Source organism: Dipodomys spectabilis, unplaced genomic scaffold, assembly GCF_019054845.1.
Source record: "Dipodomys spectabilis isolate Male_0828 unplaced genomic scaffold, ASM1905484v1 ptg000233l, whole genome shotgun sequence".
NCBI classification, from domain to species: domain Eukaryota; kingdom Metazoa; phylum Chordata; class Mammalia; order Rodentia; family Heteromyidae; genus Dipodomys; species Dipodomys spectabilis.
This window is the reverse complement of record NW_024870910.1, coordinates 939,562-957,548: the sequence shown is the minus strand read 5'-3', so window position 1 is coordinate 957,548 and position 17,987 is coordinate 939,562. Positions and strand designations below refer to the sequence as shown.

Sequence of the window (17,987 nt, the reverse complement as noted above, 5' to 3'; positions counted from 1 at the left end):
TAAGAAAACACTGTTCTATTTCCTTTTCACTATAAACACACTAGTTCTCAAACTACATGGATTGTGCACAGCTTCCCACTGACGGGAGCAAATATACAGTCCTATCAGATGTGTGTGTATATGTGTGTGTGTGCACACACGCATGTGTGCATGTATGTGCTGATAGTGGGACTTGAACTAAGGACCTGGGCACTGTCCCTTAGTTTTTACCCTTAAGGCTGGTATTCTACCCTTGAGCCACAGCTCCACTTCCAGCTTTTTGGTGGCTAGCTAGAGATAAGAGTCTCTCACAGACTTTATGCCCAGGCTGGCTTCAAACCACAACATCAGATCTTAGCTTCCTAAGTAACTAGGATTGATTATAGGTGTGACCACTGGGCTGCACGCAGCTCAGGTTATTGTTAAGGAAACCCAAGGGTTCTGCTCACCCACCCCATGAACAAGATGGCTGGGTGCAGGCCTAGGGCAGGAAAAACAAGAGTTTACAACATATTCTTGCACCAGAAAGCAACAAATAGCTCAAGGAATGATAGGGGCATCTCAGAAAGACAGAAGCTGCCAAGCAAGGGCTGGGCTGATTTAAACCGCAGATTGTAACCCACTGGACAAGAGAGCAACACTCAGACTCACTCAAAATTCATCAAGAGTCCACTCTCACACAACATACATGAATACACAAATGGGAATAGGGACATGTCTTTACTGTCAATTAGAAAGTAATGACTGGATTAACAAATCACTGCTTGGCAAACACTACGGCACTATTCAGCCAAGAAACATCAATGGATCCTAAAACCAGTGGATGTGAGCTTGATGAAGAAAAGGATATTTATAGCCTCAGAGAGGCGCTCCACAAGGGAGCAAATTAATTATGAATTATAAAAAGAGATAACTTCATAGTGGAGAGATCTGGCACATATCACCCCTAAGGGAACGAAGAAAAGACTAAGCAGAAGACAGGGGCCACCTCGCTGGTGTTTCTACTCACATGCATAATGTCGATCTTGTGAGAAAGTAAGCAAGTCCAAACCGGTGATGTTCCACTGGCCTGTCATCTCAAGCATGCCCAGGTCATAAAAAGCAAGTCTGAGCCCCTGCTTCAGACTGAAAGTGACTCAAGACATAACACTGGAGCATTTAAAATCCCATTCATCTTAATAACACACAGATTTATTTTAAAAAATAACAAAAGTATCGACTTGTATGCCAAGAGACCTTTTGCTACCTTAAAGAAAATGGATTAAATAAAAACTTTCCTCACAGATGCTTGAAGAGACTAGAAATTATTATACAAGTTCCTCTTACATTGGGGGAAAGTATGCTAAACAAAATAACAAATACAAGGGCAGTTGCTATGCAACACAACTGCATGTCTGCATGAAGTCAACAAAGGAGGAAGAAAGGCAGTGGAACTGAAGCTTTCTAGACTTTCTGTTTAATTCCCAGAGTAGATCACAATCAAATCAGAAACTGCTCCCCCAGGGAGGTGTCACCAAGGAGGACACACAATGGCACCCCAGTTTGCCTGTGGGGGAGGGGGCTGAGGCTATAACATATCCATGTTAAAAACAGGTTACTGTGCTGTGCCTGATTTGCAGTATAATACAACTTAAACAGCAAGGTTAACACAGAAAGTATAAAAGTACCTAAAACTCTGAAATTAAGATCCTCTAAGATTAGTTAGTTCATTAAAAATTCTTAACAAGTTTCTCCAGGTCCTTGTAGGCTAATTAATACCATCAGTCCTCCTCCTACCTCCTCTACCTTGGTACAACTTTCTGATGGTGGTTGTCAAAAGCATGGAAAGTTGGCACTAGCAGTTCACTCCTTATAATCCTTAGCTACTCAGGACGAGGAAATCTGAGAATCACAATTCAAAACCAATCAGGGCAGGCAAATCCTCTTATTTCCAATTAGCCAGCAAAAGGCTGGAAATGGAGATGCATTTTAGCCCTGAGTGAAAAAAGCCCAGAGAGAGCTCAATGTCCTGAGATCCAGCCCTAGTAGGGCTTGGAGGGGGGAGGGCGGGGGTGGGGGGGAGAGACCCATACAGGAAAGAAAAAGAAAAAGAAAAATTCAAAACCAAGGTCTATTTTTAATCTTGGTACAGACTTGACTGAGACTGCCAGTACCTTTTACTGATCAGGTTTTAAAACATGTTAGAAAGGCATAGGATAGCCATCATTTTACACAACACAATGCAACACTGCAGCAGAATAATAAATGCATATTCCTGTGTGAAAGAAACTGACTTGAAAAAAACTGTCTTTTTCTGACTGAACCACAGAAAATAAGTGTGTAAGTACATATATGTGTGTGCATGCCTCAGTGAAGATTAAACGTAGAGCACTGAAAGCTCATCTTCACAACCCCTCCTCTCTCTCTCTCTCTCCTCTCTCACATACACATCTCTGTCGCAAAACATCACCATCAGGCATTTAATAATTACTTATGAGCCTGGTGTGAGTATAGCTCACACCTGTAATCCTAGCTACTCAGGAGACTGAGATTTGAGGGTCTTGCCAGCCTGAGCAAAAAAGTCCATGAGTCTCCATCTCCAAAATAATCACAAGCAAGCAAGCCAACACAGCAAGTGTGAGGACCTGAGTGCAAAGCCCGGATCCTGCATCATAACAATAACAACTGTGAGCAAGTGAATGGACAACTCACACACTCCTTTTCTCTGGCTTGTTAGAATCATCTGAAATGTGGTCATTCATTGTAGGCTGTTCAGACTTGACTTAGGAACTTCTGCATTACCATTAGTGTTAAGCATTATATATTAACATTCTACATGCCTAAGGCACGTGAACAACCATAAAATGAGCAGAGAAGATTATTAAGTCAACCTCAAGATTAGGTTCAACAATGTTTCCATATCCTCATTATAGTCAGGCACAAGCTTGTTCAGACTTAATATTTAAGACACAAAAGTGGAAAGAGCCATTGACCCAAATAAACAGAAACAGTCTCCAATAAAAGCACCTTGGTGTGGTTAGATGTAAATAGGATAAATGTCCTCCCAGAATGAAGATGGGCTGCTAACACCTAAACACTGACCCACCACACTTGCAAGGCAGTCTGGTGACCTACTTCTCAGCGGAACACAGCCTTTCACACGAGCCTCTCCACACTCCCGAGTATTTACTCAGTTGATTTAAAAACTTGTGTCTATGCAAAACCATGCATATAATTGTTTACAGGAGCTTTACTTGTAACTGCCTGAAACAGCAAGCGACTAAGCTATCCTTTAACAGGTGAACAGATAAAATATCACACATGCCTCCTGTGGAATATTAAGCAACTGAAACAGAAGTGAAGTCTCAAGATATAAAAAGGCATAGATGAATCTAAGTGCATATTCCAAAGTGAAAGAAACTACAAAAGATGGTTATTTCCCTGGATGCTAATTGTCACTCAGAGAAAGGCAAAACTAGTGAAAGAGATGAGTGGTTCCCAAGGCCTTAGTAGGGGCGGGGGAGGGCCCTGAGCAAGGTAAGCACAGTGACTTGGAGGGTGGTGACACCGTTTGTAGGAAAGCATTGATGGAAACTGCGTGTGTCAGCGCCCACTGAACTTTTACAGCACGCAGTGCACCTCACGGTGCACAAAGTTAGAAACTGCTTAGATGTTCAGGCATCCCAGCACAGATGCAGACTGTGAGGAAACAACCCGACAGTACCTGAAAGGTGGGGGCGGGAGGTGGAATTCCGTGGGCTTGATCCCCAGCACTGGGGGCGGGCAGGAATGACCTAAGTAGCTTTGGAAACAAGCAGAGACCACAGACTAAAGAAAGTACATAAGCACTGTCCTCCACCTGTGAGGCCGCTTCCCCAGACATGCTATAACAATGCGGAGCACAGCGAGCATGCATGCTGAAATGGAAGAACCTGTGGATGGGTGTCAGATGATGCAAGCCAGGCTTCTTGCCCGTCGGCTGGGAAGCTGGCAGCTACACAAAGGAAGGAGGCTGGAGTGATCCATGTAGTAAAGATTAGCAGTGGAAACAACAGTAGCAACTTGTGTTTACCTTGCTAGAGATAAGGAACACACAGACACATTTACAGGTATGTATATCTGCGGGTTAGCACACACGTGTGTACTTGCTCTCTCCTCTGAGCCTGGAGGCGGTGGCCCCAGGAGCAGGAAGCACGGCAAACACTGTAGGGTTAACTCTGGCCATGTGCGCAGGCGCATTGGCCTGCACGCAACTGCTGAGCCAGGGAAAGCGTTTGCTGTAATGGTGCCATTACAATTTTCCACAGTCATAACACGGCACATTATGAGCTTGCTCAAATGATAAGCTCTTTATGAGGGCTAGAAGTCTGCAGCCTCCACACACAAAGACCTTTCTGTCTTAGAGTTCCTAGAAGTCAACGAGCTACAAATCACATCCTGCAGGACACCCGGTCTTCTGTTGCTGTGCCCCATCTCCCAGGGCACAGAGTGGCAGCCACAGCCACGGCCCTTCTGTGTCCACAGAGCTCGCTGCTGCGTTCTAACTGCTTTTTCTTATGAAATGAACGCAGATTTATAGGAGATTTGTGAAGACAGCAGAAAAGGCCCCACCTGCTACACCCAGCTTCCTTTACTGTTCACCCCCTCCAGCAACAGCACCCACACCAAAGCCCAGACACCAACGCAGGCCCCAGGCTCCTCTGACCTGCATGCAGCCCGGGCTCACACTCGACTTTCCACTCACGTCTCTTTCCACTTCAGGGCCCCGCACTCCACTGAGCCCACACGTCTCCCGTTTCTGCATCTTTCCCCGACACTGGCCAGGTGTCTTGTTGAGAGTGGCAGGCTTAGGGCACTTGCAGCGCTGGTTGCAGGGCTGTGCATCACACAGGTGACCACCTCACCCATCAGCCCGTCACCCTGCGAAGGGTGACCTGAGAGCTCACTGCTCTGCGGTTAAGGCAGCGGGGGCCGGCTCCCATCCTCGCCCCACTCAGCAGACACGGGTGCGGGCGTGGGGAGGGATGGGAGAGAATGTTACCCAGTCAACCCACAGGAGGGGACATGAAGTGTGGCTCCACCTCCAGGAAGGAAGATTACTACTCTGTGCTGCTTACAAAAACCCCCATGGTTAATACTTCGTAACTATATTAAAAAAAAAAAATCATGTAAGGCGTTCCATCAATAAACCTCAAGTTACATACAGTTCACGGAGAGCCTCAAAAGCTGAGTGAAGAAAAACATGCAATCAGACAACACAGACCTTGCAGTTTCAAAGTGTCAGTCTAGTCTCTAGCCACCATTTCTCCGTGTCCATCCCTGAGCTCATTTAGCTTCTCATGCTGCTAGTTACTGCTGACCTCTATCTTCATTTTTATTTGGTTACACAACTCATAATCCTTAACATGGCTTAGAGGGGAAAAGTAGGAAAACACACACACAAACGCACATCAACATGCATGTCTTGGTGCGGTGCTCTGTGACTGTAATCCCAGCTATGCAAGAAGTGCGGCAGGATTATAGCCCAAGTCTAACTCAACATACTACCAGAAAATAAACTAAAGCAGGAAGGACTAGGGGTGTGGCTCAAGTAAAGGAGCACCTGCTTAACAAGCAAGAGGTTTTAAGTTCAAACCCCAGTACCACCAAAAAGAAAAAACAAAAAACAAAGCCTATCAAACATGTGATAACAGAAGCATGTGTGTGCCAAGTCTGACTTTCCCCCAACCTAATTACAAGTCACTTACTAGACTCCCAAAGTCAAGTTCCTTTTCTGCTTCCCTGGACAGGGGTAGACGAGAAGCTGTCAATGAAAAGGTAAGTTCTCTGGTTCCCAAGACAGGGTTTGCCCAAGGCGGAGGTGTTTCTCACACCTCGGTGGGTGCACAGGAAGCAGACTACAGACTCCTCAGAGATTCTGGGCCTGGGAGCCAGGCACCTGCTCTTTAACAAGTGCTTCTGCCTTGGAGAAATTCCAAGTAGGTGTGACGTCCTATCTTTAGGTGTCGCTAATACCTGAGATATACTCACTTGCATAACTTGCTCATGGGGAAAAAGCCTCTGTCATTCCTGTTTGGGAAGTGCCAACTTACAACACACTTGTAAACCTTCCGCAACCTCGGCCCACTTCCCTGTTCTAGGAACTCTCCTTTGCCAGTTACTGAAACCATCTGGCTCATTCTTGTCTCGTCCCCTCACTGGCTACTTTTCAACTTATCTTAGTAGTTCAATACAGATGATTAAATATTGGAACTAAAACCCTTACTTTAAAAGCTCTGCTGCTGGCATCGCTAGGACTCTTAAAAATGGGAAAGGATACCATGGATACCACGGCGATTATGTATGGAAGAGTCCAGAGACGCTGCTACCTTTAGAGTGGTTTGGGGTGACCCGGATCACTGAAGCCCCTCTCGACTGTTCCTCATCTGGCCCCAGTCAGTCCAGCTGTCCCACCGCCCCTCCCTGCTTCCTGCGTGGCTCTCTTCTGCCTTGGTTATGAGTGAACTATTAATAAGGCAGTGACATACTGTCGGGATAGGCAGTCCGTTTGTATGTGGAGTCGGAATTCAGGAGTTATTTTATTCTCATTTCCTCCCGATGAGCTGTACAGCACTTGGCTCGCTGCTGCACATGTGGAAGGATGGAAGAACGCTTTATCTTTGCAGTGCTGCTACAGAACTACCCAGGAAATGCCATCGGGCCACCTCGTAAGACAGATGCAATCCCATCTGGTAGTGCCATGAGCCCCTTCCTGCTGGTGACGGGACACAGGTTGCAGCTGCCTTGGGATGACCTCCAGTAAGCAAGGTGACCGACACAGCAGAGACCCCCTTTCCAGCCTGTCTCTGCACACGCATGCGCTCCGCCCCATGGGGAGGCCATGTCAAGGTCTACCTAGCTGTAGAGGTTTCTTTGGGCAGCAAGTTACAGGCCTAGAACAACGAGTAACTTCCATTTGCACTGAACCTTCTTCTGGGCATTTTAAAAGCAAGAAGTGGGATTCCAGGGCCACAGTATAAGCACCCATGGTGGTGAAGAATTATTCCCTGTCCATACATACACAGTGCTCAGAGAATAGGCCAAAATGGTGGTCTGGAGGAAATCAGCTTGCTGCTCAAGAGCTCACAGCTGCTGCAGGATGAAGCTAAGTGAAGCTCAGTTTCAAGCCCAGGGCTGTTTGGGACCACTGTCCTCAGCCACCCTCCCCTAAAATCGACGCCACCTGACTTCACTGTCTGTCACGTGTCACTCCATCCACCCAAAATGGGCCACCTGCCTTGTCCTCTCTGTCTCTCCACACCCTACCCAGTTCCCAGGACAGGAGGAGCAGGTCACTGCCACCCCACGGCGCATGCTCAGAGCACATGCTCGAATACTGAGTCACATTTATTATTAAAATAAATATCCAACTTGGTGGTGGGAAGTCTGATCTTTAGGGTAAAACATCTCGACTTCTTAAAGGGCAGTCAAGGCAGGTTAATTTTAAAAAGCAAAACTTACACTGTGCAGCTGCGACCTTCACCAATGATGACACCAATGAAAATGGTAGCATGCGTGTGCACCTGTGGCTCACACGTGTAACCCAAGCTATTCAGAAGGCTCATATCTGTGGATTGTGGTTTGAAGCCAGCCCAGGCAGGAAAGTAGGTGACATTCTTATTTTGAATTAACCAGCAAAAAGACAGACATGGAGGTGGGTCAGGTGGTAGAGTGCCAGCCAGCCTTGAGTATAAAATTCTGAGTTGAAGTTCCAGTACAGATGCCAAAAAAAAATGAAGGGGGGGAGGGAGGAAGAAGAGTGAAAAGTAAAACCTCCTCAAACTTCAGTCCTCCATATAGTAAACAGACCACGGAAGAGCTGTCAGGGGCAATCTTCAGGATTCTGGATAAGATCTGCAGTGATCTAGAAAGAACTTGAACAAGAAAAAAAAATGACCGCAACATGAACCTTGGGCTTGGTTGGCACTTTTACCCTATTTCTTACCCGATTTGCAGATCTGCACCCACCTTGGAAAGAAAGCTACAAGGAAAAGGAGCAGCCTGGAGGCTACTGGAGGGGCTGGAGAGGTGCTGGGGAGCAGTGTTCCTGGAGGACTGTCATGGGGTCTGACCTGGCTAGTGAGTTCCCAGAAAGACTCGGCTTGTAAGCCTGTCTTCAAGTGGCCTGGCTCAGAGACCTGTCACTGCAGCAGTGTCCGTGGAGGGACAGGTTTTCAACAATCCCAAGCACACTGGGACAGAAGAGAAGCTAACTGAAAAGCCTAAGGAGAGGAACGGGGTGGAGGGTGGGGACAGGCCTTGGGCAGGCTCCTGTGAGTACATCAGATGCTGGAAGGTCACACTCACGTGAGGATTGTGCACAGGCTCTGTCCAAGCCGAAGTGAAGCTAAGGCAGGGCTGTGTGTCCGGTGGGTACAGGAGCTGCTCAGCAGAGTGGAGACACTGGGGCTAAACACCCAGGGAAACCTCACCCAATCACCAGCGGGGCGCCAAGCAAGCCCGGCAGGCTTCAGCAGTGTACAAAAAGGAATCAGGCTCCACAGACTTCTGAAAAGTCATTAAGGTGCCATGATAAGAAGGACGGGATCTTATTTCCAGAGTTACCACACTGAGATAGTAGCAACTGCCCAGGGCTCCACAGAAAACTATGAGACAGGCAGACAAACAAGCAAATGTGACACATACAAAAGGAAACAAGACGCCAGAGATAAAAATTACCTGGTTCCCAGGCAGGTGAGGTGAACGGGCAACTAGAGAGTGAGGAGAGACTGATTCCTCTGTCTCTGTAAAGAACGACACTGGGATTTGATGGACAAATGCCCACTGCTTTAGCAGCTGGCCATATTCAATATTAATTCTACCAGTCCATGAGCATCTTCTAGTGTTTCTTCAAGTCCTTATGGTTTTCATTGTACAGGCCCTTTACCTCCTTGGTTAAGTTAATTATTTTCTTAGTTTCCTTCTGAGTCTTTTCAATGAGTTTGAGCAAGGCCTGATATGCCAAAATGAGGCCCCCCTCCATACCTAAAAGTGCTAACCAATAAAAAGAGAGAGAAGGGGGGAGGGATGTAACACAGATCATGAGATCATGTCCAGGATAACTAGCAGTTAAAAGACATTATGAGAATGTTTAATATTCCTTTATAAGCCAAACTAATAAGGACACACTTTGCTACAAACTCCAGTTTTCCTTGATGATATGCCTTGTCACAAAAAGAACAACATTGAACTTGCCTCCCCTTGTAGATTTTTAAAAATCAGAATCAACAAAAAAAAAAAAAATCAGAATCAGTACAACAAGGCCTCAAACAACTGCTTTATGAGCATGTGCCTTTGTCTCCTCAGAGAGACCTTGAGGGAGGAAGAGGCCACTGATGTCCCAGCTGCTCTCTCAGTGGTCCTCAGCCTAGAGGACAATCTGGGCCCATCAGTGAGTGTGAGGCTTCACAGCTGTGTGTGCAGTGCACAGAAGAGTAACAATGCCAGGTTTCCCAGACTGCCACCCTCCAGTTCCAGGGTGGCATAGGGTGGGTGGGGTAGAATGCAGCAATTGTAGGTTGGGGTAGTAGGGTCTCTTGGGCGTGAGCCACGATGTGTAAACAGCAGGGGAAGACATAAGCTGAACCGCAGGCCCGAGGGTGGTTGAGCCCTGGGACCCCAATGGGGTCATACCATGGTAATATACTGCCCTTCACATAAAACACATAAAACTGGTAGGCGTGGGGGTGGCTCATACCTGTGATCCTAGTTACTTTGGAGGCTGAGATCTGAGGACTGAAGTTCAAAGCCAGCATGAGGAGGAAAGTTCATGAGATTATAAATGCCAAGTAACCAATAAAATCCAAAAGTAGCGCTGTGCCCAACCAAAAAGGAGAATTACAGGCCAATCTCCTTGATGAACACAGATGCAAAGATCCTTAACAAGATTCTAGCTAACAGAATCCAGAAACACATAAAAAAAATAATACACTATGATCAGGTGGGCTTCATCCCAGAGACACAGGGATGGTTTAACATACGTAAGTCAATAAATGTAATCCAGCATATCAACAGAGCCAAGGTCAAGAATCACATGATTATCGCCACAGATGCAGAAAAGGCCTTTGATAAAATTCAACATTCATTCATGCTAAAAGCTCTGGAGAAAATAGGAATAGAAGGAACATTTCTAAAAACAATAAAAGCCATTTATGACAGACCAATAGCCAATATTATACTTAATGGGGAAAAGCTACAACCAATCCTCCTAAAAACAGGAACAAGGCAAGGATGTCCACTGTCTCCACTCCTCTTCAACATAGTCCTAGAACCCTTAGCCAGGGCAATAAGGCAAGAAAAAGACATTAAAGGGATCCGCATAGGGAAAGAAGAAGTGAAACTATCCCTTTTTGCAGACGACATGATACTATACCTCCACGATCCCAAAAACTCCATCCCCAAACTTTTAGAAATCATAAGTCACTTCGGCAAAATAGCAGGATACAAAATAAACCCACAAAAATCAGTTGCCTTCCTATACACTGATAACGCACAGGAAGAGAGGGAAATAAAGGGAGCAACCCCATTCACAATAACCTCCCAAAAAATAAAATATTTAGGAATTAACCTAACCAAAGATGTAAAAGAACTATTTAATGAGAACTATAAAAAGTTAAAGAAAGAAATTGCAGAAGACACTAGGAAATGGAAAGACCTCCCATGCTCCTGGATAGGCCGACTTAATATAGTAAAGATGGTGATACTTCCAAAACTAATATACAAATTCAATGCAATTCCTATTAAAATCCCAATGACGTACATCACTGAAATACAGAAAACAGTCCAAAAATTTATATGGAACAACAAAAGACCTAGAATAGCCAAAACAATTCTAGGGGATAAAGACAATATGGGAGGGCTATCCATGCCGAACTTCAAACTCTACTACAGAGCTATAATCACAAAGACAGCATGGTACTGGCACAAAAACAGACCCGAAGACCAATGGAACAGAATAGAAGATCCAGATATAAATCCACAGGCCTACAGCCAGCTGATATTCGACAAAGGAGCCAAAGACATACAATGGAAGAAACACAGCCTCTTCAACCGCTGGTGCTGGGAAAACTGGGCAGCCACATGCAGAAAACTAAAAGTGGACCCCAGCCTATCACCATGCACCAACATCAACTCAAAATGGATTAAAGACCTTAACATTAAACCTGAATCTCTGAAACTACTGCAGGACAGAGTAGGAGAGACACTTGAACTAATAGGCACAGGAAGGAACTTCCTGAACAGAGTCCCAGGGTCACAACAAGTTGGAGAGAGACTCGACAAATGGGACTACCTTAAAATAAAAAGCTTCTGCACAGCTAAATCTATCGCAACTAAGCTAGAAAGACAACCAACTAATTGGGAAAAAATATTTACCAGCAATATATCAGACAAGGGGTTAACATCCTGTATATACAGGGAACTCAAGAAACTAATCCCTCCCAAACCTAACAAACCAATTACTAAATGGGCAAGGGAACTAAAGAGGGACTTCTCAAATGAAGAAATAAAAATGGCAAAGAAACACATGAGGAAATGTTCATCATCCCTGGTGGTGAAGGAAATGCAAATAAAGACAACCCTAAGATACCACCTTACCCCAGTCAGAATGTCCCACATCCACAAATCAGCCAACGACAAATGCTGGAGGGGATGTGGAGAAAGAGGAACCCTATTACACTGCTGGTGGGAATGTACACTTATACAACCACTTTGGAAAGCAGTCTGGAGGGTCCTTAGAAAGCTAAAGATTGACCTCCCTTACGACCCAGTCATACCACTTCTAGGCATCTACCCTGAACAACAGGAACCAATATACAAGGACACGTGCACCTCCATGTTTATTGCAGCACTGTTCGCAATAGCTAGGATATGGAAACAACCTAGGTGCCCCACCACAGATGAATGGATCCAAAAATTGTGGTATCTATACACAATGGAATATTATGCAGCCATTAGAAATGACAAAATAATGGCATTTGCAGGGAAATGGATGGAGCTAGAAGGAATCATGTTGAGCGAGGTAAGCCAAGAACGAAGAGACAAACGGTACATGGTCTCCCTCATAAGTGGATGCTAAATCCAAAAGGTTAGGTGATACGACAAAACTAACAGGACTTAAGAAACAAAGAACTCCCGCTCATCTGGTTGAACCACTACTAAATATCCTCATGCTGCTGATCACAAATATGGTATATAACATGTGAACACTGTTATATATTACAGACTGTGGTAGACAATTTGCTCCAGGGAAGTTAGAATGAACTTGTGACTTTGAAATTATGTAATCATTTAATCACAATCAAAAAAAAAAAAAAAAAGAACCTCGGGGAAGGGAGGGAGGGAGGGGATGGTAGGGGGAAAACAATGGAGGGGGTAACAATGTTCAAGAGGAAGTGTACTCATAACCTCACTCATGTAACTGTAACCCTCTGTATAGTAGCTTTACAATAAAAAAAAAAAACTGGGAAAAAAAAAAAAAAAGTAGCGCTGTGGCTAAAGTGGTAGAGAGTTTGCTTTGAGCAAAAGGTCAGGACAGTGCCCAGGTCGGCACACAAACAAAACCAAACAAAGAAACAAAAACAGGTAAGACCAGGTGAACAGCTGGCCATGAGGTAGCACCGCCCTGTGACCCTGGGAAGATGCACCATGGAAGCTGACGCACTAGAAGCACAGCACAGCCGCTAGAGAGAGGGGAGACGGACCCCTGAAAGCCCTCTGCAATTCTGAATCTTGAACTCTATGACATTTTACAAGCTGTTAGATCCATCATGCGTGTCTCCAAGTTTCTTTAGTAATGGTTATTTTCTACCTCAACAACCTGTGACATTAGTCAAAGGTTCTGTTAAAATAACAGAAAGCTCAGAGTGCTGGTTACCTAGCAGCAGCTTTTTGTTGATTCTTATTAAAAGAATAGTATGATATTTTATGTGCTTGCCTAAACAAAACAAATTCCTTTTTCAAGTATTTTAATGTTCCTTGCAAACATTTCCTTGGTTAATAATGCTGGCCTGTGTGAGGGACCAGGCCTATGTGGCCAGGGACCAGGCCTGAGCAATTCCCCTCTCCCTTCCTCCTATTTCATACCTGCCAGCCTATACTCACTTCCGTTGAATTTTTTGTGAGTTTAAAATTATTTCTAGGTAAAGATTTTTAAAGAAATGTATTAATAAATAACCACTAGTAAAAATCAGAACAAGCTTAGAAATGAATCTGGGTTTTTTATTTGGACATTTTATTTGGTTTTTATCCTCATGAGTCAGTTTAATTATGTAGGTATTAGCCAAGGCATGACTTACTTGCAAAAATATAATTACTTCTGGCTAGGTTTACAATAGAGCAAAGTAAGTGCCTTCCAGGACTCAAGGCTTAACATAATTGCCTTTACCATAAGCCTCTCCCTCAGCAGCTTCTCATAATGTGAGCCTGAATGGAGAAGAAGGTTTATAGTTTACAGGAAGAGAATGGAAGTTCCTCACCCGGTGGGGGGGGCTGATCTAGCCTGAGTGGTGAACACAATGGTAAATCCTAATAACTTGGGTTGGAAGCTATTTTCCCCTCCTCCCCCAAATCAAAGGTCTAATAACATGGTAACTGTCCCAGTGGATAGATTGCTTAAATATAGTGAAGAATTAACTATATGTGAAAGGCAAAATATTAAACACACAGAAAAATATATAGGAGAAAATTTTGTGACCTAAAGTAGGAAAGAATTTCTTAAACAAGATATGAGAGCAGAAAATATCAAGAAAAACAATTATTAAATAGACTTAGACTTATAATTTATCTATAATAAAGCTTAGAGAATGAAGGCAAAAAGCCAGGCCAATTTAGAGAAAATACTGAATTCAGAATAAAGACCACAGAGCTAGGAATGCAGCTTAGTGGTAGAGTGCTTGCCTAACATGCTTTAAGCCCTGGATTTGATTCCTCAGTACCACATAAACAGAAAAATCCAGAAGTAGCACTGTGACTCAAGTGGTAGAGTACTAGCCTTGAGCAAAAGAAGCTCAGGGACAGTGCCCAGGCCCTGAGTTTAAGCCCCAGTACTGGCACGCAGGCAGATACACACACACTCTCTCTCTCTCTCTCTCTCTCTCTCTGACAAAACCCAAAGACAGATACATTCCATCTGAAATGTTGGCCAAGAATGAATAGTGAAGTTGCAGAGGAGAAAAGAGAGCTGTCAGCACAGCTGGTAGGAAAGCTGCTGAGCACAAACCAGAAGTGCCTGGAGAGCTGTGTTATCATAAAGCACTTAAGGAACTGTACAGCAGGGAACCCCACTGACCAAGTCAGGGAGCACCTCCCTGCTGCTCCCGCCCGATCCAGCTCCCAAGGCAAAGGGACAGGGAAGACACAGCTCAGAAGACCAATTTCAGGAGGCTCGAGTCTAAGAGGCAGCTCCAAACACCACAGAATGATCGCAGGATCTCCTGCCCAGGGTGCTTACAACTCTTTACAGCCCATCACCATGGGAAAGTGCCCCAAGTCAAGTCTTCCATCCCCCCAGCTGCATGACACCACTGTCCAACTACATCTGATGCAAGATCGAAGTTCTCCATCTGGCTCAAGGTCCTGGCTCCACCTGTGTCTGTCTAGCTGCATCTAAAATACTAACGTGACCATACTAAGACACTTGTTTTTGGTAAGTTCCTCTCAGAAGTGAGCTTGTCCTCTGAGATTCCAGCAAGAAGGCTTATTTCTCAAAGATCAGGGTCAGGAGAAAGTGTTCCAAAATACATAAAGTGCTACATGTTTTAGCCACAATGAAGCATGGTGAGGGCATAACGATTTCATTAAGGATAGAGGAAGTGCAGAAATACTGCTTAGCTCAGCATGAAACCCTAAATGGCTCTCCTTGTTGCAGAAATCTGGGATCTCACAGAGAAGACCTCCAGGCACAGTGAGCACCCGCCTACATGCTGGAGGGGGAGAGGGAGGGGCACACAGAGACCAAGGCCTTCACTCAATCACCTTTAGCACTTAAAATAGATTTCTGTGATGTTTTCACTTAAAATTACATGAAGACCATTCCCTGTATGCTTAAAAATACCCACTCCCCCTAAAAGTTCAAACAGAAAAGACACTGACCAGAAGACATGTAGAGGGGAGGCAATCACAGGTACGAATGTGGGTTTTCACTGGAGGTGCTTTAGAAAATTAACTGAACAAGTGCTCACAGTTCATACCAGGAAATATACTCTTTTTCTTGTGCAGAAAGCCTAGCCATTCCCCATCCTTCCCCAGAGCCGGTGGTGTGTCAGTCTGAACACGAAAGCTGTCACCAGGTCCTGCAACCACATATACTGTCTGTCCTGTGCACACTAAAGAGAAAATGTCTACAGGTAGAACTCCTTCCAAAGGTTTCACTTAGGTGTAAGGAGAACACAGAAACTGCCAACCACATATTCAGAAGGGAACACAACAGATCGTACTTACCATCCAACTAGGCAAGATTCAAACACTTACTTGTTTGAGCACATGCTTTACCACTGAGCAACACTCCAGCCCCCAAGGTTCAAAATAAATGTGAAGCCAAATACTATTGGATTTTTCAAACCACTCATCATTTGGTAAGCTCAAAACATCTAAGTGTCTCATCTGCACAGGTCATCATGACCAGAGAGCAGTCAGGTCTCCGGGAGACTGAGAGCAAATAGGCACGTATCCTACATCTTGCAATTTTGTCTGTGGAGGCAGCAGAAACTAGATAAGATTCTGATAACCACAAAAATGTCACCATGACCATCAGCAAACCTTACATTTTCATTCAGCCTCAAGTGTTGCTACTTATTACAAGGAATCCTGACAGAAGTATGGGAGCATGCCCTGAAGCCCAGAGGAAAGGGAATGAGGAATTCAAATAAAAATCGGATCACAATTTAGGGACATTAACCCTTGCTGGCTTTACCCACCGTAAAGAAATCAGCTCTTACCTCATACGACCAGACACACTGCACGCCTGCAAACCTCCGGACACATCTTCCCACCTCCACATCCTCGTGCGTGGTATACATTTCCCGCAGACACTTGCCAATGTGCGGCACCATCCTCCGCAGCACCTCCCGGCTCATGATCACACCGGGGCCCCCCATGCAGAAGTTCTCACCAGGCTCCAGAGCCAGTTTCCCCATTTCTTCCGTGGTGCCCAGTCCTGTCTGTCCGAGAAAGAGGGCCTCACTGCTGTTCAAACTCCTCAGGAAACTCTCCAGGCGATCTCCTTTGATGTAAACGTCATCATCGGCTCTCATAAACCATTCGTACTTGTCCAGGTAGTGGTCATGCATGTACTTGAGCATCATGAAAGACTTCTTCTGGGGCGGGTAGGAGTCGTCCACGCCCCGGAGCGACACTACCGGGATCGGTATGGACGTGTCTGAGCCCTCACTGGAGAAGAACTGCACCTTCCCAGGAATTGTCTTGGACCATGTTCTACAATCAGAGCAAATACCAATTAGAGAGCGGGTTGCTGCAAGTCCTTGTGCTCAGAAACCTGCCTATCTGCTCATCTTCAGTAACTGCGTGTGGTGGTGATCTACCGGCCTGCCTGCTTCCTCATAACCAAAGCCCCTACTGGGAAGGACAACATCCAAATCTATGTGCCAAAGAACCTCAATGAAAAAGAAGGATGTGAGGGAGGAGGTGACAATGTTCAATAAGAAATGTAACTGTAACCCCTCTGTAGACCACCTTTAAAAAAAATTACATTTTTAAAAAAAAAGGATGAAGTTTTAAAAGAGCTCCAGAACCACTAAGGTCTACTGAAGGCTGAAAACCAAACCGCCAGGGCACCAAAACCTAAGGGGGCAGGAGTTCGCTGGCTAAGACAAGACCTTGTATGCAAACAAAGCAGTCCCCCAGGACGCCTTTTGGCCTGTGTGTGCGCTCTGCCTGCACCTCCACGACAGCCCTCTGCACTTTGCAACCTCTTTCTCCCTTCCTTGGTACTGCCTATGCACTGTTACCGTGTGCAATGTAATGTGTATTCTGAGAGTTCGTATGCGTAATTAAGAGGGGAAAAGAGCCTGTGTTGCAGACAGGCATGTGTCCATCCTGACGCAGGCCACTCAGCAGGCCATTCAAGCCTATGTGCTAATTGTAAGCTGCACCTCTGCTTCATCTACCAATACCAAAGAAAAACCACTCATAAAATCCCATCATGCCAACAACTGTAAGACACATCCTGACTCTGAGATGACAAAGTATGGTTTAAAAACTGCATCTCAAGCCGGGCGCCAATGGCTCATGTCTGTAATCTTAGCTAACTCAGTAGGCTGAGATCTAGGGATCACGATTCAAAGCCAGCCTGGGTAGGAAAGTCTGTGAGACTCAATCTCCAATAAACCACCAGAAAACTGGAAGTAGCTCTGTGGTTCAAGTGGTAGAGCGCTAGCCTTGAGCTGAAGAGCTGAGGGACAGCGTCCAGGCCCAGAATCCAAGCCCCACAACCAACCAACAAAACAACAACAACAAAAAACCCTGAATTTCAGAACGACAAAGTAGTTCATGTTTGCCATTAATAGCTGTGGATTTAAAACCAGCCTATATATAATCTATGCCACTTAAGTCCTTAACACAGAACCAAGAAAGGAGTTCAACCCATATGGAATTCTATGGTATTACAGATACTATATCAAGTATTGCATTTCATGTTCGCAAAAGATACTCTCCTTCAAAATGATTTTTTAGGTAGTCTGACGTAGATCACATGTGTAGCCTCAGCTACTTGGGAGACTGAAGTTGGGGATCACTTGACTTAAAGAGAAAAAAATCCTACTGCCAATAGAGGCAGCCTTCAATGCACATAGCATGAGTACAATGAACACAGTCCTATTCATCTGATGTGGTCACCCGGGCGGGAGACTGCTTCCCAGCACTTCTCCAGCCTCCGGAAGTCTGAAGTGATGCGGTGATAGAATTAAGCTGACCTTCCTTCAAGTCCAGGGCCCCCAGGCTCAATGTTCTTTCAGCATTTAAAAAAATAATAATTT

General features: G+C 45.1%; 1 protein-coding gene across 1 annotated transcript in view; it reads right to left on the bottom strand.

Moving 5' to 3' along the window:
• The window catches only part of Chsy1 (chondroitin sulfate synthase 1), a 45,153-nt gene that overhangs the window by 14,445 nt on the left and 12,721 nt on the right, over positions 1-17,987 (bottom strand). The window contains exon 2 of the mRNA XM_042698562.1: positions 15,933-16,428. Within this exon, the coding sequence (XP_042554496.1) occupies positions 15,933-16,428 (496 nt within the window). The remainder of the gene's footprint in view (positions 1-15,932; positions 16,429-17,987) is intronic.